This window comes from Embiotoca jacksoni, unplaced genomic scaffold (genome assembly GCF_022577435.1).
Source record: "Embiotoca jacksoni isolate LCO1_2020_lvr unplaced genomic scaffold, fEmbJac1.0.p SCAF_4, whole genome shotgun sequence".
Lineage (NCBI taxonomy): Eukaryota > Metazoa > Chordata > Actinopteri > Embiotocidae > Embiotoca > Embiotoca jacksoni.
The window spans coordinates 24,886,304-24,911,294 of NW_027185392.1; the positions used below are offsets into that span (position 1 = coordinate 24,886,304).

At 46.1% G+C, this 24,991-nt stretch overlaps 1 protein-coding gene across 3 annotated transcripts in view; it reads left to right on the plus strand.

The window, feature by feature from the left end:
• The window catches only part of LOC138209270 (nidogen-1-like), a 32,896-nt gene that overhangs the window by 6,352 nt on the left and 1,553 nt on the right, over window positions 1-24,991 (plus strand). For 2 of the 3 annotated variants that reach the window (XM_069167726.1, XM_069167727.1), the window contains exons 6-18: window positions 378-578; window positions 1,352-1,585; window positions 4,193-4,330; window positions 4,979-5,107; window positions 7,517-7,660; window positions 8,801-8,929; window positions 19,217-19,459; window positions 19,555-19,757; window positions 20,388-20,514; window positions 20,639-20,810; window positions 21,566-21,723; window positions 21,818-21,941; window positions 23,959-24,071. In XM_069167726.1, the coding sequence (XP_069023827.1) occupies window positions 378-578; window positions 1,352-1,585; window positions 4,193-4,330; window positions 4,979-5,107; window positions 7,517-7,660; window positions 8,801-8,929; window positions 19,217-19,459; window positions 19,555-19,757; window positions 20,388-20,514; window positions 20,639-20,810; window positions 21,566-21,723; window positions 21,818-21,941; window positions 23,959-24,071 (2,115 nt within the window). The remainder of the gene's footprint in view (window positions 1-377; window positions 579-1,351; window positions 1,586-4,192; window positions 4,331-4,978; window positions 5,108-7,516; window positions 7,661-8,800; window positions 8,930-19,216; window positions 19,460-19,554; window positions 19,758-20,387; window positions 20,515-20,638; window positions 20,811-21,565; window positions 21,724-21,817; window positions 21,942-23,958; window positions 24,072-24,991) is intronic. The other variant, XM_069167728.1, reaches the window with a different exon arrangement.

The following is a 24,991-nucleotide window of genomic DNA, read 5'->3' on the forward strand; positions in this document are numbered from 1 at the left end:
GTCTAGCTTGGTAGGTGGGTAGGTTGGTAGGTACTTTCACCTGCTGACACAAGGTTATGGAAATGTTCCAAAACCTCTCGGGTCTTTACAGCTGTCCAATTCTTCCACATCCAACACAGCCGCCTGGTAAATCTAGTATATCCAAGACCCTGACAGCATTCATGTGTGAATGGGCAGAATGTTTTGGCACATTTGTGTGTCATCATAAAAAATTATAACCGAGTTCCTTTTAGTGCAGACAGGCTGTAAATGTCAAGGTTATGTTCACAGTGATGTAGTTTGTTTGTGAATCCCGACGTCACTGACATGGGGACGATGTTGTCTGTCAGCATTGTGAGAGCCTCCTGAATTGTGTGTTTTCTCCGACATCCATGCAGGCGGAGTGTTTTCCCGGCAGGCGGAGGTGATCTTCCAACCTGGTAACGAGCGTCTGAGCATCAAGCAGCAGTTCAAAGGAATCGACGAGCACGACCACCTGGTGGTGAGCACCGAGCTGGAGGGACGTGTGCCGGCCGTACCGCCGGGGTCCTCGGTCCAGATCAACCCGTACAAGGAGGTCTACCAGTACGACAGGAACTGTAAGGACATCAGCTCAGGGCTCGAAGCGACGCTCACCACCTCTTAACACAGGCAGCGAGAACAGTCCTGGATGGTGTGTTTCACACTGTTGCACGAAAATATAAGAAGAAGTAATCAGCCTCCATCGTTGTTTATTTTTTATTGAATAGAAATCAGACTTTGCTTTTGATTTTGATTGAGCCTCCTTCTGCTCAGTGTGGGCTCCATGTTCCTCCTGCAGTCTGACTCCGGTCCCACGGACCTGAAACTGGTTCCTGATATCTGCAGCTGCAGTCTGAGGAACAGGAAGCTGCTCAAACATGTTCAGTGTGGTGACCACAGTGAAACCAACAAGGAACCACTGGTCTCCATTTAAACAGGCTGAAGGACTGATTACAACACTGAACACTCAGGAGAAGAATTATAGAAAAACGTTTGAAATATCACTAAACTGTTGAGACCATTTTAGATGAATCTTTGTAGAAGTGATGATAAAAGCTGATTTTAATCACTTTTCAGGAGTAATGAAGCATTTTATCCAGGACTGTATGTTGGCTGCCTTTTCATCAGTGATTTGCTGACTTCATCCCCTGTGTGTCCACAGGTAGCAACGCTGATGAATTTATGGTGTTTTAACATCTCGTCATCTTGTTTGCTGTAATTTACTTATTTTCTCAAACTTTTCTGTCAAACACGTTTCAGTTAAACGAAGAAAATGAATATCTGCCATTAATTGAGAAATCACATTGAGTCTCTGTTTCCCACCTGAATGTCCTCCTCCTCCTGCTCCCAGTGATCACCTCCTCCTCTAACCGCGACTACACCGTCTCCTCCCCCGATGGCGGCGTCCAGACCAGAAGCTTCAAGTGGCGTCAGACCATCTCCTTCCAGAGCTGCTCGCATGACGAGGCCTCGAGGCCGCTGCCGTCCACCCAGCAGCTCAGCGTGGACCAGATCTTTGTGATGTTCGACGCCGACAACCATCTCATCCGCTACGCCATGAGCAACAAGATCGGCGCCGTCCACAGTGAGTTCTGACTTTAACGCTGTGAACAAGACATGAAGGGTGATAACCCCGACAGCTTAGCATTAAATGCCACGACATGACGGCCTGGTGCAAACTAGACTTTATTCAGCTCTGTGAATATACTGTTCACCCTCCTTAGAGAATCGTTTGCTGGGCGTCAACCTCGGGTTCATTTTAACCAATCGGCTCGCACCAAAACGGGCTGACACTCCGCCACCGCTGCAGCGACCGAGCGTGTCCGGAGCACAGCATATTTAAAAAAATAGTTTCAATGAAGCAGCTCGACGAAGTGCTGAGCGGTCAGCGAGAATTAAAAAATATTAACGCTGCGCTCGTCACCGTCACCAGCCGTCCAATCACAGTGAAGGACGGGCCGGACGAACGCGGTTAACCCCCGATACTGGTCCCTGATTGGTCGGCCCGTCAGAGTGGCTGCTAGCGTTGATACGAGCCGAGTTACCGGACTGTATTCACAGAGAAGAAAACTGAAGCTGTGAGCGACAGGCGGTGCAGCCGGACTAACAACATGAAATATTAATATTCTCCTGATTTACAGATACTGATAGCAAAGAGGTACCAAAAATAGAGTCTTATGTGATGCTCCTCTGTCTTTAGACTGATTCATGAGCACGTGGTATTTATTTTTTCCTTAGTTTTTGCTGCTGAGGTTAATTTATGACAAAAAAAAAAAAAAGAAACAAAGAAAAGAACAGTTGATGATTTAAGAAAAAAAACTAAACAAACTGGGCCTCACTGACAGTTTACAGTTGCAACAATTAATCAATTAATCAGTTGATCGATTGTGAGAAAAATAATTGGCGACTATTTTGATGATCAGTTGTTTGAAAATAGTTTTTAATAATCTTGTTTTCTACCTCTCATTTATGGTCTGCTTTGCTGTTTAATATGACAATAAAGTGAATATCGTCGGGGGTTTTTGACGTTTGGTCAAATCTTTGAAGACAGTAGACTAATATCTGATCAGATGAAAAGAAGAAATGATTTTCTTGATGAATGGAAACATGCGTTAATAGCAGCACTGATAACTTCCACTCATTTCTGAAGATTCCTCAACCTAACGACACGCTGCAGTCTTTCATGTAACGCTCTCCTGGACTCCGCTTCTTTAAATTCCTCACAGGGACATTTTTCCTGCTTTCTGTTCACGGAGGTTCAAAAATAAAAAAAATAAAATAAAAAGATGGACTTTACAAAAAACAGCAACTATTTTCAACCGTCTAAACATGTCTGTTTCCAGCTGTTGTGCGTCTGTAGCGAGGTTGGGAGTGTTTTTCTGTCGGAGTAAGTGCTCGTCGTTGGGTCTCGATGAAGGCGGTGCAGGTGGATGACGAGCGCAGACTCCAGCTGCAGGTCGTCACGTTGTTCAGCCGGCCTGTCACGGAGCGCCGGGGCAAAGCGATGTGTTATTACCCGCAGGAATGCACTGAAACACGCCTCCAAGCCGTCGCTGCCTCGCTGGTGTTTGCAGCGAACATCAGAGGAAGAAAAACAGTAATCTGAGCATGGCCGTATTTCCTCAGCTGCAATCAGAGAGGGTGGGGAGGGGGGTGGGGTCAGCGCTGAGGTCAACCAGATACCAGCCTCCAGCCCACAGCGGGGGGAGGTCCGGGGGGAGGGCATCAGGAGGGGTTAAAGGTAAAAGGGCAGGTGGGGCTCGTTGAGGGGGGCTCAGAGGTTTGAGTTACACAAGCAAACACCTCTCAGCTGGGGCTCGTTGGCAGGAAGTGGAACATCTGGGTCGCGTTTCCTGGAGGAAACTTCAGAAATGGAGCACTCAGCTGCATGATGGGAAAAAAGAGGACACTGACTCAGAGTCTGTCTTCGATATGGTCGTGGAGGTTCAGTGTGATCAGCAGCTGAAGAGCTGCACCAAGCGGCGACCATCAGTGATGTCGTCAAGTAGGTCATCAACTATCTGATGTCATCAACTATCTGATGTCATCAACTATCTGATGTCATCAACCATCAGTGATGTCATCGTTGGTTTGTGAACGTTATGAATCCTCCAGTTCAGATTCTGTCCGTCACCATCTTGTTAGTTCGGAGCAGTTTGGAGCAGGAAGTGACCATATTTGGACGAGCTGGGGGAGGAGCCAGCGGTGGATCTGACCGATCTGATCGGAAACCTGACGATACTACGTCCCGCCCACCGATAGCTGTAACCTGACTGCACCACAGGCCTGTCAATCAAACAGACACGCCCCCAAAACCAGGTCTTCTTGAATCTTCTTTTCTAATGAATGAGGGATTATTTTCAGATGGACCTCCAGAAAACTAATCTGGAAGAGTGACTTTAGCTAACAACACCGAGATAACTGATGGACACATTTTATTCACTTTGGATTTGATGAGAGAAGTTGAATGGGAGTCTATGGAGCCGGAGGCTTTTTGGAGCCGACCTCTAGTGGCACTCGCTGGTATTGCAGCTGAAGACACTTCTGGATCGGAACCATTTTTACGAATGCTTTTATATCCAGTCTGTGTGCTGCGCTCTCAGCCTACATTTTAAAGGGTTAGGGTTAGGGTTAGGGTTAACCCTAACCCTAACCCTAACCCTAACCTGCAGGCTGCTTTTCTCTTTGTCAGGCGGTGTTCCCGAGCAGAACCCGTGTTTCACCGGCCGACACGGCTGTGACATCAACGCCGTGTGCCGACCCGACCGGGACTTCCAGTTCAGCTGTGAATGTATAACTGGTTTCACTGGAGATGGACGCGACTGCCACGGTAACACCTCGACCACCGGCTCACACACAACGCTGACATTCACAGAGAAAAGGGTCTTTTTCTTTTATAATAACTATCTACATTTATCAAGTGTGTTACAGGAAGTAGAACAAATGCAATAATCAACCCATTTAAAAGATGTGATGACAAATTAAATCATTTCAAAACAGAACAGAGGAAATCTAATAATAACATGGAAACATTCTTCACATCTTTCTTATGAAATGATGGTCTGCTCCAACCGTCGCCACCTACAGGCTACATGCAGCAGCTGCAGCAGGTTTCCCTCTACTGCCACCTTCAGGCAACCAGAGTTACAGCAACAGTTTCCTCTCAGAATCACGTGTCAAAATTTAACTGCTTCTGCTTCTTTTATTAATATTTGATTCTCACTTTATATTAAGATTATATTGAAGTTGCATTTTGCATTTGATGCCACAGAAAGTTGATTGTGATAATGATGAGTTGAAGATGACCAAATAGCTTAAAAGCAGATCATATTTCCGCCTCAGATGTGACGTGTTTATCTCCAGGTAAAGTCTGCATGTTGTCACCTGCTGATGAGAGTCGGAGGTCTGGATTCTCCCGTCTTCTCTGAGCGTAACGCTGCCTCCACACATGACTGACCTGCCGCTGTGTTCCCGGCAGATACTGACGAGTGCCGGGAGACTCCTCCGGTGTGCGGACCGAACGCCGTCTGCAGCAACCAGCCCGGGACGTTCCGCTGCGAGTGCTCCGCCGGCTTCCTGCTCGCCAGCGACGGGAAGACCTGCATTGGTAGGCTGTCGCTCTTCCGCTGTGTGTGTGTGTGTGTGTGTGTGTGTGTGTGTGTGTGTGTGTGTGTGTGTGTGTGTCTGTGTGTGTGTGTGTCTGTGTGTCTGTGTCTGTGTGTGTGTGTATGTCTGTGTCTGTGTGTGTGTGTGTGTGTGTGTGTGTGTGTGTGTGTGTGTGTGTGTGTCTGTGTGTGTGTGTGTGTGTGTGTGTGTCTGTGTGTGTGTGTGTGTGTGTGTGTGTGTGTGTGTGTGTGTGTGTGTCTGTGTGTCTGTGTGTGTGTGTGTGTGTGTGTGTGTGTGTGTCTGTGTGTGTGTGTGTCTGTGTGTCTGTGTCTGTGTGTGTGTGTATGTCTGTGTCTGTGTGTGTGTGTGTGTGTGTGTGTGTGTGTGTGTGTGTGTGTGTGTGTGTCTGTGTGTGTGTGTGTGTGTCTGTGTGTGTGTGTGTGTGTGTGTGTGTGTGTGTCTGTGTGTGTGTGTCTGTGTGTGTGTGTGTGTGTGTGTGTGTCTGTGTGTGTGTCTGTGTGTGTGTGTGTGTGTGTGTGTGTGTGTGTGTGTGTGAGACCCAGTTTGAAGAGTCCCTTGTTGCACAGATGTAAATCATAAACCTTAAAGACTTCATGAGATCAGAACCACTTTGTTTGTGAGTGGTCGGGATGACGCTGCAGCTTCATGAGTTCATAGTTCTTCACACATTACTTACATATTGATTCACATCCGTTTCCAAACATTGGTACTTGCGTACCGTGCTGTGAACAGATCGGGTCCAGTCTACATCCAGGACATGGTCCAACCTTACATCTCAGCCCGTTCACTCCGCTCCTCCTCCTCCTCTTCCTCCTCCTCTTCCTCCTCCTCCTCCGTCCTGGCTCCTAAATGGTAGAATGAGCTCCAACGACATCAGGACAGCAGAAACTCTGAACATCTTCCACCACAAACTAAAAACACACCTCTTCCTCCTTTACCTTGAACAGTAGAACTTTAGTATCTTAAAACAGAACTTACTGATAGAACTTTGTAGTTTGGCTTTCTGGAAGAAATTATATTTTCTTGATTCTTGTTGTTCTGGTTTAAACCCTCATGGTTGAAATGAACTTATTGTAAGTCTTTGGGTAAAAGAGTCAGATAAATGTAATGTCATGTAATGTAATGATACACTGCTTGGTCACCACCAACCAGAACCATCAGTGAGTTCTGATTGGAAAGCTGAGGATACTACGTCCCGCCCACCGATAGCTGTAACCTGACTGCACCACAGGCCTGTCAATCAAACAGACACGCCCCCAAAACCAGGTCTTCTTGAATCTTCTTTTCTAATGAATGAGGAATTATTTTCAGATGGACCTCCAGAAAACTAATAAGAAGGAGTGACTTTAGCTAACAACACCGAGATAACTGATGGACACATTTTATTCACTTTGGATTTGATGAGAGAAGTTGAATGGGAGTCTATGGAGCCGGAGGCTTTTTGGAGCCGACCTCTAGTGGCACTCGCTGGTATTGCAGCTGAAGACACTTCTGGATCAGAACCATTTTACAGACCTGAAGCTACGAGCTCTTTTATAAACAGTCAAGATCAAAACACACACACACACACACACACACACATGTATATATACATATATATTTGATCCTTTATTGACAAGAGCCTTTTTTTATAGAAGCTCTACAATATTAAATGCCATGAAATTAAAAAGAGGCAAACCTCTGCATCTAAAGAAAAGTCATGGAGCTAAACATAAGAATAACAATCATAAATTGCGTAGCTTCTTGAGTGTGGATGTCAGCTGCTGTCCTGCTGCCAACAGGAAGCCTTGTGTTGCAGCACGTGAACGCCACGACCATGAAAGTGTTTCCAACAACGTGCAGACAATATTTTACACCCACTGCTTAAACCGGAGCAGCCTCCACACATCGGGCTCCCAGTCATTGTCTTCATAATACCAGGGTCGTTGTCCAGCTGGGGACCTGAACATCTAGTCTCTCATCATCCACAGTGCAGCGCTGCCAAGACTACCCGAGTCAGCGAAACTTCAGTTCCAGAAAACAAAGAACGATGTCAGGACGACACCAAACCGCTCACGGTGGAGGCCGCTTTGGAGGAACCAACATTTTCATGGGAGGAGTTTTGGTTTTGATCGAGATCCAAGACAAAGATGAGCTTCTGAATTTATGGCTGATGTGGACCAGATCTAAATCAGGTCCAAACCCGGTCCGGGGCAGCGAGCCCAAAGAGTGCAACATCTCCCCGGGACAAAAGCTGTGTACTTCCTGCCACCTCCTGTTTGGGTTGAAATGTTCTGTTGTGGTATCTGTAAACACCTCCAGTTGCTCGTCCTATGTTTGAGTTGAACCCGTCCTGAACAGCGACGGTCGGACTGTGCAGGACTAACATGTGGTCTCTGTGGTCCTGCAGAGGAGAACCGGCCCGTGGATCATTGCCAGGCAGGAAGTCACGACTGCGACGCGGCGCGGCGAGCCGTGTGCAGCTACGGCGGCGGCTCGGCCTTCGTCTGCTCCTGCCTGCCGGGCTTCGTCGGCGACGGCCGCGCGTGTCGGGGTGAGTCCATCAGCTGAGTGCTGCTGAGTCAGCAGAACTCAGGTCCAGCTGAAGCTTCATCCTCAGTGCTGTGACTTGCGTCTGTATCTGCTGCATGATAATCATCCGTAGAGTCTGTGTTGAAGAACAACAGCTGCTGAACAATCAATCAAACTTTGACTTCTTCAAACAAAAGAAAACAAAAGCAGGCTGATGATCCGTGTTTCTAATCTCACTGCATACACTGAATACCACCTTAACTCTGACGCACTGGGTGGAAATGATCGGACAACCGTGTTATAATCACAGCATTTGGATTCTGATAGTTTTCCTGCCGTAAAAAGCTCCAGCTATCGTTACGTTTTCATCAGATTATTTGATCAGAATTCTTCAGACGCAGATTTTACAAACGGGAATCGGTCACGTTCTTGTACTTACTGAAGGTTTCTCACGCATCACAATGAAATCCTGATCCTTTAATAATGAGATAATAAGTTGTGATTATGGGATGCAGAAGACATATTTACAAGAAAAGCTCTTTTGTGCTGGTATACATGTGATAACAACCAGAAGCTCGAGGATGAACAACGTTCCTCTGCGGGAGGAAGTCTGGATTTCATCTAAACTTGCTGCTGAAGTTTCTTGAAGCATAAAGCAGTTCAATACATAAATATGTAGTATCTTCTTCTTCTTCACACAACTTCAGCTCCACGAAGGAGGAAGTGCAATTAATAGTTAGAAGCTGCGTCTGTAAAGGAATACGCCGGGCCAGCGAATAACGGGCCGGTTGAAGAGCAGCCAGAGAGTCCTTCAAACTCTGAGAGCGTCTGCAGCCTCCAGCGGTCAACAAATCCTGTTTGTCTTCAGATAAATGCTGAAACAACTCAACACTTCTGCATCGGAAACATTTTTCAACACTGAAAGCTACGAACACTTTTATAAACAGTCTGTTTCTACCTTTGCTGAGAGGAGGATGTTGTTGTGGTCGGTTGTGTTCAAGTCTCTTACATGCGTCCTGTCCTGCCTGAAATGGTTTCCTTTAATGCCAGCATCTGGTGGCCAGTAGTGGTACTGCGTGTTAAAACCCCTCCAGAAACTCCAGAACTTCTGGAGCGGATTCATTCCTGCACTTCATCTTCATCTTGTTTTTCTATTTTTCAGATGTAGATGAGTGTCAGCAGGACCGGTGCCACCGCGACGCCTTGTGCTCCAACACGCAGGGCTCCTACTCCTGCCAGTGTCGTCCTGGTTTCCATGGAGACGGCATCCAGTGCAGCGCCACGTCCTCAGGTCGGTAACGAACTCTGACACCTGTCTGCGAGTTCAGGTGGTTGTTGGTTCAAATCCCCAGACCTGCTGTAGATTTCAGTGAAAAGAACTGACAGACTTCCCAAGCAAAAATAATATAGTAGAAAATATGAAAAAAGGAACATAATGTCACTGATGATAAATTATTATTATTATTAAATTTGCCTTTCCTGCTCTGAGGACTGTGTTGTCCACTCCTTATTAATTCTACAAATGCTTCATCATCTATTTAAATAGCTTGTTTAATCCGTTTTCCATTTTTCAGATCTGAAGCTCTGAACTCTTTTATAATAAAACCCTTCAAGATCTTTTAGAGTTACTTTGTGGATTCTGGTTTCTTAATTCTCCTCTTTTCTTCCTCCCTGCTTTGTTTTTTCTTCTCCTTCCTCATTAATGTTCTCCTCCAATAAAAAGCTAAATGTAAATAAATGAAAAAAGTTTTAAATGTTGAAGGACTCATTCCCCAGCCTGCAGACGCCTGATTGGCCGACAGCGTCTGTCTGTTTTGTTGTTGTTGTTGTTGTTGTTGTGTCGGTGGTTTGCCGTCGGCACAAAGCTGCAGACTCCTTCAGTGATTCCAGGTGTCGGGAGCTCAGAGCTAATTACAGCTTCGCTCCTCCGCACCAAAGTTTTGTCATATTTCCATCTTTTTATGACCTCCTGGCCCTGAAAGGCATCATTTAGTGTCCGCTGTCACAACCTGCCGCCGAGCAGAGCAGAGCAGCGCTGGTCTGTGATCTCAGGGTTCCTCTGTGATCTCAGGGTTCTTCTGTGATCTCAGGGTTCCTCTGTGATCTCAGGGTTCCTCTGTGATCTCAGGGTTCTTCTGTGATCTCAGGGTTCCTCTGTGATCTCAGGGTTCCTCTGTGATCTCAGGGTTCTTCTGTGTCGGGCCGATGGAGGTCGAGCAGAGAGTTGAAGTCCAGCAGAGAGTTGAAGTCCAGCAGAGTTGAAGTCCAGCAAAGAGTTGAAGTCCAGCAAAGAGTTGAAGTCCAGCAGAGAGTTGAAGTCCAGCAAAGAGTTGAAGTCCAGCAGAGAGTTGAAGTCCAGCAGAGAGTTGAAGTCCAGCAAAGAGTTGAAGTCCAGCAGAGAGTTGAAGTCCAGCAAAGAGTTGAAGTCCAGCAGAGAGTTGAAGTCCAGCAGAGTTGAAGTCCAGCAAAGAGTTGAAGTCCAGCAGAGAGTTGAAGTCCAGCAGAGTTGAAGTCCAGCAGAGAGTTGAAGTCCAGCAAAGAGTTGAAGTCCAGCAGAGAGTTGAGGCATCCCAGACGTCACTGTGACTGCAGAGATGAAAAACAATCATCTCTGTGCTCTTCTGCAGCCTCCACGTCCATAAAACTGTTGTTGCTTCAGTGAATGAATGTTAGCGTGTTTTCATGGTTTTGTTTTCCAGCATGCTAAAATGACAAAAGTTTTATATTTCTCTGTTTTTACTGTAGTTGATCTACTTTACATTCCTTTCACAGGAACTCTCTCCTCGAGTCTCCTTCAGTCTCATCTCGTCTCTTCAAGTCTCATGGACTCTCATGGACTCTCATTAACTCTCATTAACTCTCATGGACTCTCATTAACTCTCATGGACTCTCATTAACTCTCATGGACTCTCATTAACTCTCATGGACTCTCATGGACTCTCATTGACTCTCATTAACTCTCATGGACTCTCATTAACTCTCATGGACTCTCATGGACTCTCATTAACTCTCATGGGCTCTCATGGACTCTCATTAACTCTCATGGACTCTCATTAACTCTCATTGACTCTCATGGACTCTCATTGATTCTCATGGACTCTCATTAACTCTCATGGACTCTCATGGACTCTCATTAACTCTCATTGACTCTCATTAACTCTCATGGGCTCTCATGGACTCTCATTAACTCTCATGGACTCTCATTAACTCTCATTGACTCTCATGGACTCTCATGGACTCATTGATTCTCATGGACTCTCATTAACTCTCATGGACTCTCATTAACTCTCATGGACTCTCATTGACTCTCATTGACTCTCATGGACTCATTGACTCTCATTGATTCTCATGGGCTCTCATGGACTCTCATGGACTCTCATTAACTCTCATGGACTCTCATTAACTCTCATGGACTCTCATGGACTCTCATTAACTCTCATGGGCTCTCATGGACTCTCATTAACTCTCATGGACTCTCATTAACTCTCATTGACTCTCATGGACTCTCATTGATTCTCATGGACTCTCATTAACTCTCATGGACTCTCATGGACTCTCATTAACTCTCATGGACTCTCATTAACTCTCATGGGCTCTCATGGACTCTCATTAACTCTCATGGACTCTCATTAACTCTCATTGACTCTCATGGACTCTCATGGACTCATTGATTCTCATGGACTCTCATTAACTCTCATGGACTCTCATTAACTCTCATGGACTCTCATTAACTCTCATTGACTCTCATGGACTCATTGACTCTCATTGATTCTCATGGGCTCTCATGGACTCTCATGGACTCTCATTAACTCTCATGGACTCTCATTAACTCTCATGGACTCTCATGGACTCTCATTAACTCATTAACTCTCATGGACTCTCATTAACTCTCATTAACTCTCATGGACTCTCATTAATTCTCATGGACTCTCATTAACTCTCATGGACTCTCATGGACTCTCATGGACTCTCATGGACTCTCATTAACTCTCATGGACTCTCATTGACTCTCATTAACTCTCATGGACTCTCATGGACTCTCATTAACTCTCATGGACTCTCATTAACTCTCATGGACTCTCATGGACTCTCATTGACTCTCATTAACTCTCATGGACTCTCATTAACTCTCATGGACTCTCATGGACTCTCATTAACTCTCATGGGCTCTCATGGACTCTCATTAACTCTCATGGACTCTCATTAACTCTCATTGACTCTCATGGACTCTCATTGACTCTCATTGATTCTCATGGACTCTCATTAACTCTCATGGACTCTCATTAACTCTCATGGGCTCTCATGGACTCTCATTAACTCTCATGGACTCTCATTAACTCTCATTGACTCTCATTGACTCTCATTGATTCTCATGGACTCTCATTAACTCTCATGGACTCTCATTAACTCTCATGGACTCTCATTAACTCTCATTGACTCTCATGGACTCATTGACTCTCATTGATTCTCATGGGCTCTCATGGACTCTCATTAACTCTCATGGACTCTCATTAACTCTCATGGACTCATTAACTCTCATGGGCTCTCATGGACTCTCATTAACTCTCATGGACTCTCATGGACTCTCATTAACTCTCATGGACTCTCATGGACTCTCATTAACTCTCATTAACTCTCATGGACTCTCATTAACTCTCATTAACTCTCATGGACTCATTAATTCTCATGGACTCTCATTAACTCTCATGGACTCTCATGGACTCTCATGGACTCTCATGGACTCTCATGGACTCTCATTAACTCTCATGGACTCTCATGGACTCTCATTAACTCTCATGGACTCTCATGGACTCTCATTAACTCTCATGGACTCTCATTAACTCTCATGGACTCTCATGGACTCTCATTGACTCTCATTAACTCTCATGGACTCTCATTAACTCTCATGGGCTCTCATGGACTCTCATTAACTCTCATGGACTCTCATTAACTCTCATTGACTCTCATGGACTCTCATTGACTCTCATTGATTCTCATGGACTCTCATTAACTCTCATGGACTCTCATTAACTCTCATGGGCTCTCATGGACTCTCATTAACTCTCATGGACTCATTAACTCTCATTGACTCTCATGGACTCTCATTGACTCTCATTAACTCTCATGGACTCTCATTAACTCTCATGGACTCTCATGGACTCATTGATTCTCATGGACTCTCATTAACTCTCATGGACTCTCATTAACTCTCATGGACTCTCATTGACTCTCATTGACTCTCATGGACTCATTGACTCTCATTGATTCTCATGGGCTCTCATGGACTCTCATGGACTCTCATTAACTCTCATGGACTCTCATTAACTCTCATGGACTCTCATGGACTCTCATTAACTCTCATGGGCTCTCATGGACTCTCATTAACTCTCATGGACTCTCATTAACTCTCATTGACTCTCATGGACTCTCATTGATTCTCATGGACTCTCATTAACTCTCATGGACTCTCATGGACTCTCATTAACTCTCATGGACTCTCATTAACTCTCATGGGCTCTCATGGACTCTCATTAACTCTCATGGACTCTCATTAACTCTCATTGACTCTCATGGACTCTCATGGACTCATTGATTCTCATGGACTCTCATTAACTCTCATGGACTCTCATTAACTCTCATGGACTCTCATTAACTCTCATTGACTCTCATGGACTCATTGACTCTCATTGATTCTCATGGGCTCTCATGGACTCTCATGGACTCTCATTAACTCTCATGGACTCTCATGGACTCTCATTAACTCTCATGGACTCTCATGGACTCTCATTAACTCATTAACTCTCATGGACTCTCATTAACTCTCATTAACTCTCATGGACTCTCATTAATTCTCATGGACTCTCATTAACTCTCATGGACTCTCATGGACTCTCATGGACTCTCATGGACTCTCATTAACTCTCATGGACTCTCATTGACTCTCATTAACTCTCATGGACTCTCATGGACTCTCATTAACTCTCATGGACTCTCATTAACTCTCATGGACTCTCATGGACTCTCATTGACTCTCATTAACTCTCATGGACTCTCATTAACTCTCATGGACTCTCATGGACTCTCATTAACTCTCATGGGCTCTCATGGACTCTCATTAACTCTCATGGACTCTCATTAACTCTCATTGACTCTCATGGACTCTCATTGACTCTCATTGATTCTCATGGACTCTCATTAACTCTCATGGACTCTCATTAACTCTCATGGGCTCTCATGGACTCTCATTAACTCTCATGGACTCTCATTAACTCTCATTGACTCTCATTGACTCTCATTGATTCTCATGGACTCTCATTAACTCTCATGGACTCTCATTAACTCTCATGGACTCTCATTAACTCTCATTGACTCTCATGGACTCATTGACTCTCATTGATTCTCATGGGCTCTCATGGACTCTCATTAACTCTCATGGACTCTCATTAACTCTCATGGACTCATTAACTCTCATGGGCTCTCATGGACTCTCATTAACTCTCATGGACTCTCATGGACTCTCATTAACTCTCATGGACTCTCATGGACTCTCATTGACTCTCATTAACTCTCATGGACTCTCATTAACTCTCATGGGCTCTCATGGACTCTCATTAACTCTCATGGACTCTCATTAACTCTCATTGACTCTCATGGACTCTCATTGACTCTCATTGATTCTCATGGACTCTCATTAACTCTCATGGACTCTCATTAACTCTCATGGGCTCTCATGGACTCTCATTAACTCTCATGGACTCATTAACTCTCATTGACTCTCATGGACTCTCATTGACTCTCATTAACTCTCATGGACTCTCATTAACTCTCATGGACTCTCATTAACTCTCATTGACTCTCATGGACTCATTGACTCTCATTGATTCTCATGGGCTCTCATGGACTCTCATTAACTCTCATGGACTCTCATTAACTCTCATGGACTCTCATTAACTCTCATGGGCTCTCATGGACTCTCATTAACTCTCATTGACTCTCATGGACTCTCATTAACTCTCATGGACTCTCATTAACTCTCATTGACTCTCATGGACTCTCATTAACTCTCATGGACTCTCATTAACTCTCATTGACTCTCATGGACTCTCATTAACTCTCATTGATTCTCATGGACTCTCATTAACTCTCATGGACTCATTAACTCTCATTAACTCTCATGGACTCTCATGGACTCTCATGGACTCTCATTAACTCTCATGGACTCTCATGGACTCTCATTAACTCTCATTAACTCTCATGGACTCTCATTAACTCTCATTAACTCTCATGGACTCTCATTAACTCTCATGGACTCTCATTAACTCTCATTGACTCTCATGGACTCATTGACTCTCATTGATTCTCATGGGCTCTCATGGACTCTCATGGACTCTCATTAACTCTCATGGACTCTCATGGACTCTCATTAACTCTCATGGACTCTCATGGACTCTCATTAACTCATTAACTCTCATGGACTCTCATTAACTCTCATTAACTCTCATGGACTCTCATTAATTCTCATGGACTCTCATTAACTCTCATGGACTCTCATGGACTCTCATGGACTCTCATGGACTCTCATTAACTCTCATGGACTCTCATTGACTCTCATTAACTCTCATGGACTCTCATGGACTCTCATTAACTCTCATGGACTCTCATTAACTCTCATGGACTCTCATGGACTCTCATTGACTCTCATTAACTCTCATGGACTCTCATTAACTCTCATGGACTCTCATGGACTCTCATTAACTCTCATGGGCTCTCATGGACTCTCATTAACTCTCATGGACTCTCATTAACTCTCATTGACTCTCATGGACTCTCATTGACTCTCATTGATTCTCATGGACTCTCATTAACTCTCATGGACTCTCATTAACTCTCATGGGCTCTCATGGACTCTCATTAACTCTCATGGACTCTCATTAACTCTCATTGACTCTCATTGACTCTCATTGATTCTCATGGACTCTCATTAACTCTCATGGACTCTCATTAACTCTCATGGACTCTCATTAACTCTCATTGACTCTCATGGACTCATTGACTCTCATTGATTCTCATGGGCTCTCATGGACTCTCATTAACTCTCATGGACTCTCATTAACTCTCATGGACTCATTAACTCTCATGGGCTCTCATGGACTCTCATTAACTCTCATGGACTCTCATGGACTCTCATTAACTCTCATGGACTCTCATGGACTCTCATTAACTCTCATTAACTCTCATGGACTCTCATTAACTCTCATTAACTCTCATGGACTCATTAATTCTCATGGACTCTCATTAACTCTCATGGACTCTCATGGACTCTCATGGACTCTCATGGACTCTCATGGACTCTCATGGACTCTCATGGACTCTCATTAACTCTCATGGACTCTCATGGACTCTCATTAACTCTCATGGACTCTCATTAACTCTCATGGACTCTCATGGACTCTCATTGACTCTCATTAACTCTCATGGACTCTCATTAACTCTCATGGGCTCTCATGGACTCTCATTAACTCTCATGGACTCTCATTAACTCTCATTGACTCTCATGGACTCTCATTGACTCTCATTGATTCTCATGGACTCTCATTAACTCTCATGGACTCTCATTAACTCTCATGGGCTCTCATGGACTCTCATTAACTCTCATGGACTCATTAACTCTCATTGACTCTCATGGACTCTCATTGACTCTCATTAACTCTCATGGACTCTCATTAACTCTCATGGACTCTCATGGACTCATTGATTCTCATGGACTCTCATTAACTCTCATGGACTCTCATTAACTCTCATGGACTCTCATTGACTCTCATTGACTCTCATGGACTCATTGACTCTCATTGATTCTCATGGGCTCTCATGGACTCTCATGGACTCTCATTAACTCTCATGGACTCTCATTAACTCTCATGGACTCTCATGGACTCTCATTAACTCTCATGGGCTCTCATGGACTCTCATTAACTCTCATGGACTCTCATTAACTCTCATTGACTCTCATGGACTCTCATTGATTCTCATGGACTCTCATTAACTCTCATGGACTCTCATGGACTCTCATTAACTCTCATGGACTCTCATTAACTCTCATGGGCTCTCATGGACTCTCATTAACTCTCATGGACTCTCATTAACTCTCATTGACTCTCATGGACTCTCATGGACTCATTGATTCTCATGGACTCTCATTAACTCTCATGGACTCTCATTAACTCTCATGGACTCTCATTAACTCTCATTGACTCTCATGGACTCATTGACTCTCATTGATTCTCATGGGCTCTCATGGACTCTCATGGACTCTCATTAACTCTCATGGACTCTCATGGACTCTCATTAACTCTCATGGACTCTCATGGACTCTCATTAACTCATTAACTCTCATGGACTCTCATTAACTCTCATTAACTCTCATGGACTCTCATTAATTCTCATGGACTCTCATTAACTCTCATGGACTCTCATGGACTCTCATGGACTCTCATGGACTCTCATTAACTCTCATGGACTCTCATTGACTCTCATTAACTCTCATGGACTCTCATGGACTCTCATTAACTCTCATGGACTCTCATTAACTCTCATGGACTCTCATGGACTCTCATTGACTCTCATTAACTCTCATGGACTCTCATTAACTCTCATGGACTCTCATGGACTCTCATTAACTCTCATGGGCTCTCATGGACTCTCATTAACTCTCATGGACTCTCATTAACTCTCATTGACTCTCATGGACTCTCATTGACTCTCATTGATTCTCATGGACTCTCATTAACTCTCATGGACTCTCATTAACTCTCATGGGCTCTCATGGACTCTCATTAACTCTCATGGACTCTCATTAACTCTCATTGACTCTCATTGACTCTCATTGATTCTCATGGACTCTCATTAACTCTCATGGACTCTCATTAACTCTCATGGACTCTCATTAACTCTCATTGACTCTCATGGACTCATTGACTCTCATTGATTCTCATGGGCTCTCATGGACTCTCATTAACTCTCATGGACTCTCATTAACTCTCATGGACTCATTAACTCTCATGGGCTCTCATGGACTCTCATTAACTCTCATGGACTCTCATGGACTCTCATTAACTCTCATGGACTCTCATGGACTCTCATTAACTCTCATTAACTCTCATGGACTCTCATTAACTCTCATTAACTCTCATGGACTCATTAATTCTCATGGACTCTCATTAACTCTCATGGACTCTCATGGACTCTCATGGACTCTCATGGACTCTCATTAACTCTCATGGACTCTCATGGACTCTCATGGACTCTCATTAACTCTCATGGACTCTCATGGACTCTCATTAACTCTCATGGACTCTCATTAACTCTCATGGACTCTCATGGACTCTCATTGACTCTCATTAACTCTCATGGACTCTCATTAACTCTCATGGGCTCTCATGGACTCTCATTAACTCTCATGGACTCTCATTAACTCTCATTGACTCTCATGGACTCTCATTGACTCTCATTGATTCTCATGGACTCTCATTAACTCTCATGGACTCTCATTAACTCTCATGGGCTCTCATGGACTCTCATTAACTCTCATGGACTCATTAACTCTCATTGACTCTCATGGACTCTCATTGACTCTCATTAACTCTCATGGACTCTCATTAACTCTCATGGACTCTCATTAACTCTCATTGACTCTCATGGACTCATTGACTCTCATTGATTCTCATGGGCTCTCATGGACTCTCATTAACTCTCATGGACTCTCATTAACTCTCATGGACTCTCATTAACTCTCATGGGCTCTCATGGACTCTCATTAACTCTCATTGACTCTCATGGACTCTCATTAACTCTCATGGACTCTCATTAACTCTCATTGACTCTCATGGACTCTCATTAACTCTCATGGACTCTCATTAACTCTCATTGACTCTCATGGACTCTCATTAACTCTCATTGATTCTCATGGACTCTCATTAACTCTCATGGACTCATTAACTCTCATTAACTCTCATGGACTCTCATGGACTCTCATGGACTCTCATTAACTCTCATGGACTCTCATGGACTCTCATTAACTCTCATTAACTCTCATGGACTCTCATTAACTCTCATTAACTCTCATGGACTCTCATTAACTCTCATGGACTCTCATGGACTCTCATTAACTCTCATTAACTCTCACGGACACTCATTAACTCTCATTAACTCTCATGGACTCTCATTAACTCTCATGGACTCTCATGGACTCTCATTAACTCTCATGGACTCTCATGGACTCTCATTAACTCTCATTAACTCTCATGGACTCATGTTCTCCCTCTGCCATTATTATGCATTTACATTTCCTGCATTACAGTGCACACCTGCTAGCTTGGTAAATCCTTAGCCTGTGGATTCATGAGGTCATCCATGTGGCCAAACATTGTGCATCATGTGACTTTCCACGTCACAAACACGAGCTCATGAGCTCCAACTGCAGGCAGCAACAAACCACCAACTGGCTGCATTTGAAATTTGAAGAGACTTTGAGGAATTTGCTGACATGTTTAGTGTCGATGTCTCTCTGACTGTTTTTCAGAGCGCGAGCAGACTCGGTGCGAGCGGCACCGAGAGAACGCCCGGGCCGCCGCCGCCGCCGCCTCCGGCCTCTTCTCCTTCTTCCGTCCTCGGCCAGCCGCCGCTCAGTACGTCCCGCAGTGCGACGAGCGCGGCGCCTACGAGCCCACGCAGTGCCACGGCAGCATCGGCCAGTGCTGGTGCGTGGACGCCAACGGCCAGGAGACCCCCGACACCCGCACCGGACCCGGCAGCCCTCCTCTGTGTGAGTCCCTGTTGAGAGACAGATCAATGAGTCGGTACCGGATCTGTAGGTAAACCCCCCCCCCCCCCCCGGACACTTCTCTCTCTACCACACAGGTATCGACCAGGCAGCGACTCCGCCTCCGGTGGGTCCGCCTCCGGTGGGTCCGCCTCCGGTGGGTCCGACCCCGCGGCCCGACGTCCGCCCCGTCAGCCCGGGAACTCACCTGCTGTTCGCTCAGAGCGGGAAGCTCGAACACGTGCCGCTGGACGGATACAGCATGAGGGGGGAGGAGGCCAAACCTCTGCTGCACATCCCCGTAAGAACCAGTACCGCCGGGTTTACCTGCCGCTCTCAGGTGTCAGGTTAAACACCTGGAATGATGTCATCACATAAAAAGAAGCAGAGAACATGGTGGAATAGCACCGAAGCCATCAGTCCACGGTTCCAGACGCACATCTGCCACTGCAACCATGTGACTGGATGTGTTTAACGTTGTGCTGATGTTACTGGTTCTGGTTCTGGTTCATGTGTGTCCCAGCTAACGTGTATTTAATGGGCCAAAGGATTTATCTTCCAGGCCGGAGGACAGCAAGGACGTGTCTCATCGGGCTTTTAGTGACGTGAAAACGTTTATTTGCAATATGTTGTGATTCATTTAGATTTTTTAAGTTTTCTCTTGGAGTCAAATGAGCAGCAGAAGTGAACTTCACCCGAGACCTCCAGATCCAAGCGGCCCAGTTTGAGGTGGAGAGGTTTGGACAGCATTTGGTCCTCGTACCGTCCGTTCAGATGTCAAACACTCGTCTGATTGTTCTGCCGTCTGTCCCACAGCAGCGTTGATGAGCTGCAGCTGAACGTTCTCCGTCGGCGTCGCTCGGTCTGTCGCTTCAGACAAAAGACTCTTTGAAAAGTGTCTCCAGATGAATGAAGCTGTGTTCTCTGTCAGGACCGCGTGGTGATCGCCGTGGCCTACGACTGCGTGGACAAGATGGTGTACTGGTCAGACATCACCGGACCGGCCATCAGCAAGGCCCGTCTGAGCGGAGGCGACATCGTCCCGGTCATCACCGAAGGTATCTCAGTGTTTCATTGGTGCCTCCGGTCCCGGTGCATGAAGTGATACCAACCGGTGGCCGATCCAGAGCCGACCCGGACCCATGTTTCCACTGGCTGAACTGAAGTCTGTTCCTTCCTCAGAGCTGCAGAGTCCTGAAGGCATCGCCATCGATCAGGTGGCCCGTCTCCTCTTCTGGACGGACTCCATGCGAGACACAATCGAGGTCTCCAAGCTGGACGGCAGCCAGCGCAGAGTCCTGTTCGACACCGACCTGGTCAACCCTCGACCGATTGTCACTAACTCAGCATACGGGTGAGCGATGGACAATTTACAGATGCAGGCTATCAGCTGATGCTACAATTTACAGATGTCCCCTAAACGCCTCATGCAGGCTATCAGTACACACTACAATTTACAGGTGTCCCCTAAACGCCTCATGCAGGCTATCAGTACACATTACAATTTACAGATGTCCCCTAAACGCCTCATGCAGGCTATCAGTACACACTACAATTTACAGGTGTCCCCTAAACGCCTCATGCAGGCTATCAGTACACACTACAATTTACAGATGTCCCCTAAACGCCTCATGCAGGCTATCAGTACACACTACAATTTACAGGTGTCCCCTAAACACCTCATGCAGGCTATCAGCTGATGCTACAATTTACAGGTGTCCCCTAAACACCTCACACAGGCTATCAGCTGATGCTACAATTTACAGATGTCCCCTAAACGCCTCATGCAGGCTATCAGTACACACTACAATTTACAGGTGTCCCCTAAACACCTCATGCAGGCTATCAGCTGATGCTACAATTTACAGGTGTCCCCTAAACACCTCATGCAGGCTATCAGCTGATGCTACAATTTACAGGTGTCCCCTAAACGCCTCACATGCAGGCTATGAGTACCCTCCACCAACAGTAACAGCAGCAGTAGTAGTATTAGTAGTAATATCAGGAGTATCATTAGTGTCAGAATAATTAGTAGTAGTGTAAATATTAATAAAAGTGAACTGATTACCAGCAGCAGTTTGTTCTGACTGGTTCGGTCCTGTTCCTCAGGCGGCTGTACTGGGCCGACTGGGACCGAGACGGGCCTAAAATTGAGATGTCCAACATGGACGGGACAGAGCGGAGCGTCCTGGTCAAGGACGACCTGGGGCTTCCCAACGGTCTAACCTTTGACCCCGACGACCAGCAGCTGTGCTGGGCCGACGCAGGTGAGGCCCCGCCCTCCTCAGATACATGGACAACGTTGTGTAAGTCAGGGTTCTGTCACGTGTTCCTGACCCATCCAGTCCTGTTGATCCACAGGGACTCACAAGGTGGAGTGTATGGATCCTCACCGCCGGCTGAGGAGGCAGGTTGTTGGAGGGATCCACTATCCCTTCGCTCTGGTCTCCTTTGGAAGGAACCTGTACTACACTGACTGGAGGAGGTACACACTGACACACAACACTGACACACAACACTGACACACAACACTGACACACAACACTGACACACAACACTGACACACAACACACTGACACACAACACTGACACACAACACTGACACACAACACACTGACACACAACACTGACACACAACACACTGACACACAACACTGACACACAACACACTGACACACAACACTGACACACAACACTGACACACAACACTGACACACAACACACTGACACACAACACTGACACACAACACTGACACACAACACACTGACACACAACACTGACACACAACACACTGACATACAACACTGACACACAACACTGACACACAACACACTGACACACAACACTGACACACAACACACTGACACACAACACACTGACACACAACACACTGACACACAACACTGACACACAACACACTGACACACAACACACTGACACACAACACTGACACACAACACTGACACACAACACACTGACACACAACACACTGACACACAACACTGACACACAACACACTGACACACAACACTGACACACAACACACTGACACACAACACTGACACACAACACACTGACACACAACACTGACACACAACACTGACACACAACACTGACACACAACACACTGACACACAACACTGACACACAACACTGACACACAACACACTGACACACAACACTGACACACAACACACTGACATACAACACTGACACACAACACTGACACACAACACACTGACACACAACACTGACACACAACACACTGACACACAACACACTGACACACAACACACTGACACACAACACTGACACACAACACTGACACACAACACACTGACACACAACACTGACACACAACACACTGACACACAACACTGACACACAACACACTGACACACAACACTGACACACAACACACTAACACACAACACTGACACACAACACACTGACACACAACACACTGACACACAACACACTGACACACAACACACTGACACACAACACTGACACACAACACACTGACACACAACACACTGACACACAACACTGACACACAACAGACACACAACACACTAACACACAACACTGACACACAACAGACACACAACACACTGAGCTGTCTGTTACTCCTCGATCAGCGAGCTGAATATTAGTTTAAATCTGTGTCCCACACATGGAAATAATTGACAGATGTCCCCTAAACGCCTCACATGCAGGCTATCTGTAGACGCTACAATTGACAGATGTCCCCTAAACGCCTCATACAGGCTATCTGTAGATGCTACAATTGACAGATGTCCCCTAAACGCCTCACATGCAGGCTATCTGTAGATGCTACAATTGACAGATGTCCCCTAAACGCCTCACATGCAGGCTATCTGTAGACGCTACAATTGACAGATGTCCCCTAAACGCCTCACATGCAGGCTATCTGTAGACGCTACAATTGACAGATGTCCCCTAAACGCCTCACATGCAGGCTATCTGTAGACGCTACAATTGACAGATGTCCCCTAAACGCCTCATACAGGCTATCTGTACAGTTTACAGCTGATCAGGATCTTCTACATTGGAACAGCGAAGGTTTAAAAGTATGAGGACGGTTTAAACTTCAGTTTAAATGAACGAGTCAGATTTAGTTGACCGCTTGTTGACAGAGTTTACATGAATTGACTGACAGCCGGAGACATCGGTCATTTTAAATGGTGACGGCGACAGTCAGCGATGACTGAATGTCGTCCGCTCTGGTCTTTGATGATTAAAGAGGACAGACAGCTGTCCATCACACCATCGGTGGACACATTAAAGGCTGTTCCAGAAACCAGAGTTCTCCCACAGACATCAACCCTCTAATCATGAGCAGCTTGTTAGTTCAATTCATTTCCAGTTTCATCAGTCAGCCTCCAACCACCAGTGAAACATGAACGTCCCGGCGTCAGAGACGTCTCCAGTGCGTCTCCGTGGACGGCTCATGATTTGTTGGTGTTCTTTCTGACAGGGAGGCGGTGGTGGCGGTGGACCGTCACTCAGAGACGGAGACTCAGGAGTTTTTGCCGCAGAAGCGCTCTCGGCTCTACGGGATCACCACGACGCCGACGGAGTGTCCGCAAGGTACGAACCGTCGACCTGTCAGTCAAAGGGAAGGAGGCAGGAAAGGGAAGAAGGAGACGAGTACATGCGGGAAGAAGTTTCATAGCTTAAAGGAGAACTTCACCAAATGTAGACGTCTGCCGCTGGCATCTGGGTGTAGTTAGCCTAGCTTAGCATAAAGACCAGACTAAAACAGTGCGCCTGGTTCTGACTGATGCTCACGGATTTATTCCTGTTTTTCCTCCAAGTGACTCAAAGAATCCGATTTCTTTTCACAACAGTGTGAACAAACCAAACCAGAGCGTTTCATGTCAGAAGTGGATGACGTGTTCCCGTTTATTGGACCGGTATCGTCAGACCTGCAGCCGAGCGTGAACACAGCGTCCGTGTGTCCGTACGACGCGTCGCGGCCGGACGAGCGCAGGTGATCAGTGGTGGCTGATGGGAAGTCCAGCTGCTGGGTGTTGTCTCTCTGGGACGGTTGGAGGGACACTTGTTTACATGAGAGTTCACAGTGCAGATAAATCTCTGTGTATGTCTCAGTGTACAGAGTTTACATCTGCTGTGGGAGGAGGGGGGGGGGGGGAGGGAGGAGGGGGAGGAGGTGGAGGGGAGGGGAGGGGAGGGGAGGGGGGGGCATTCCTGCGCTGGCCGGATGAATGCATACTGAGCATGCTCTGTGGGCGGAGCCTGAGCACCAGAGACCCGGGAGTGAAAATGTGCTGAGCGGGCGTAGTAATTGATTCCAGAGTGGGATGGATATAAGCGTGGGAACGCTGGGCTGATGTGGCCTGAGGGAGGCCAGCTGTGGAGGTGGGGGCTGTGGAGGTGGAGGCTGTGGAGGTGGAGGCCGTGAGGTGTATCCCGTGGAGGTGGAGGCTCCCAGCTGGTTGAACACTGCAGCCCCCTGAACTCCTCCGTCAGCTGACTCCGGCCCTGTC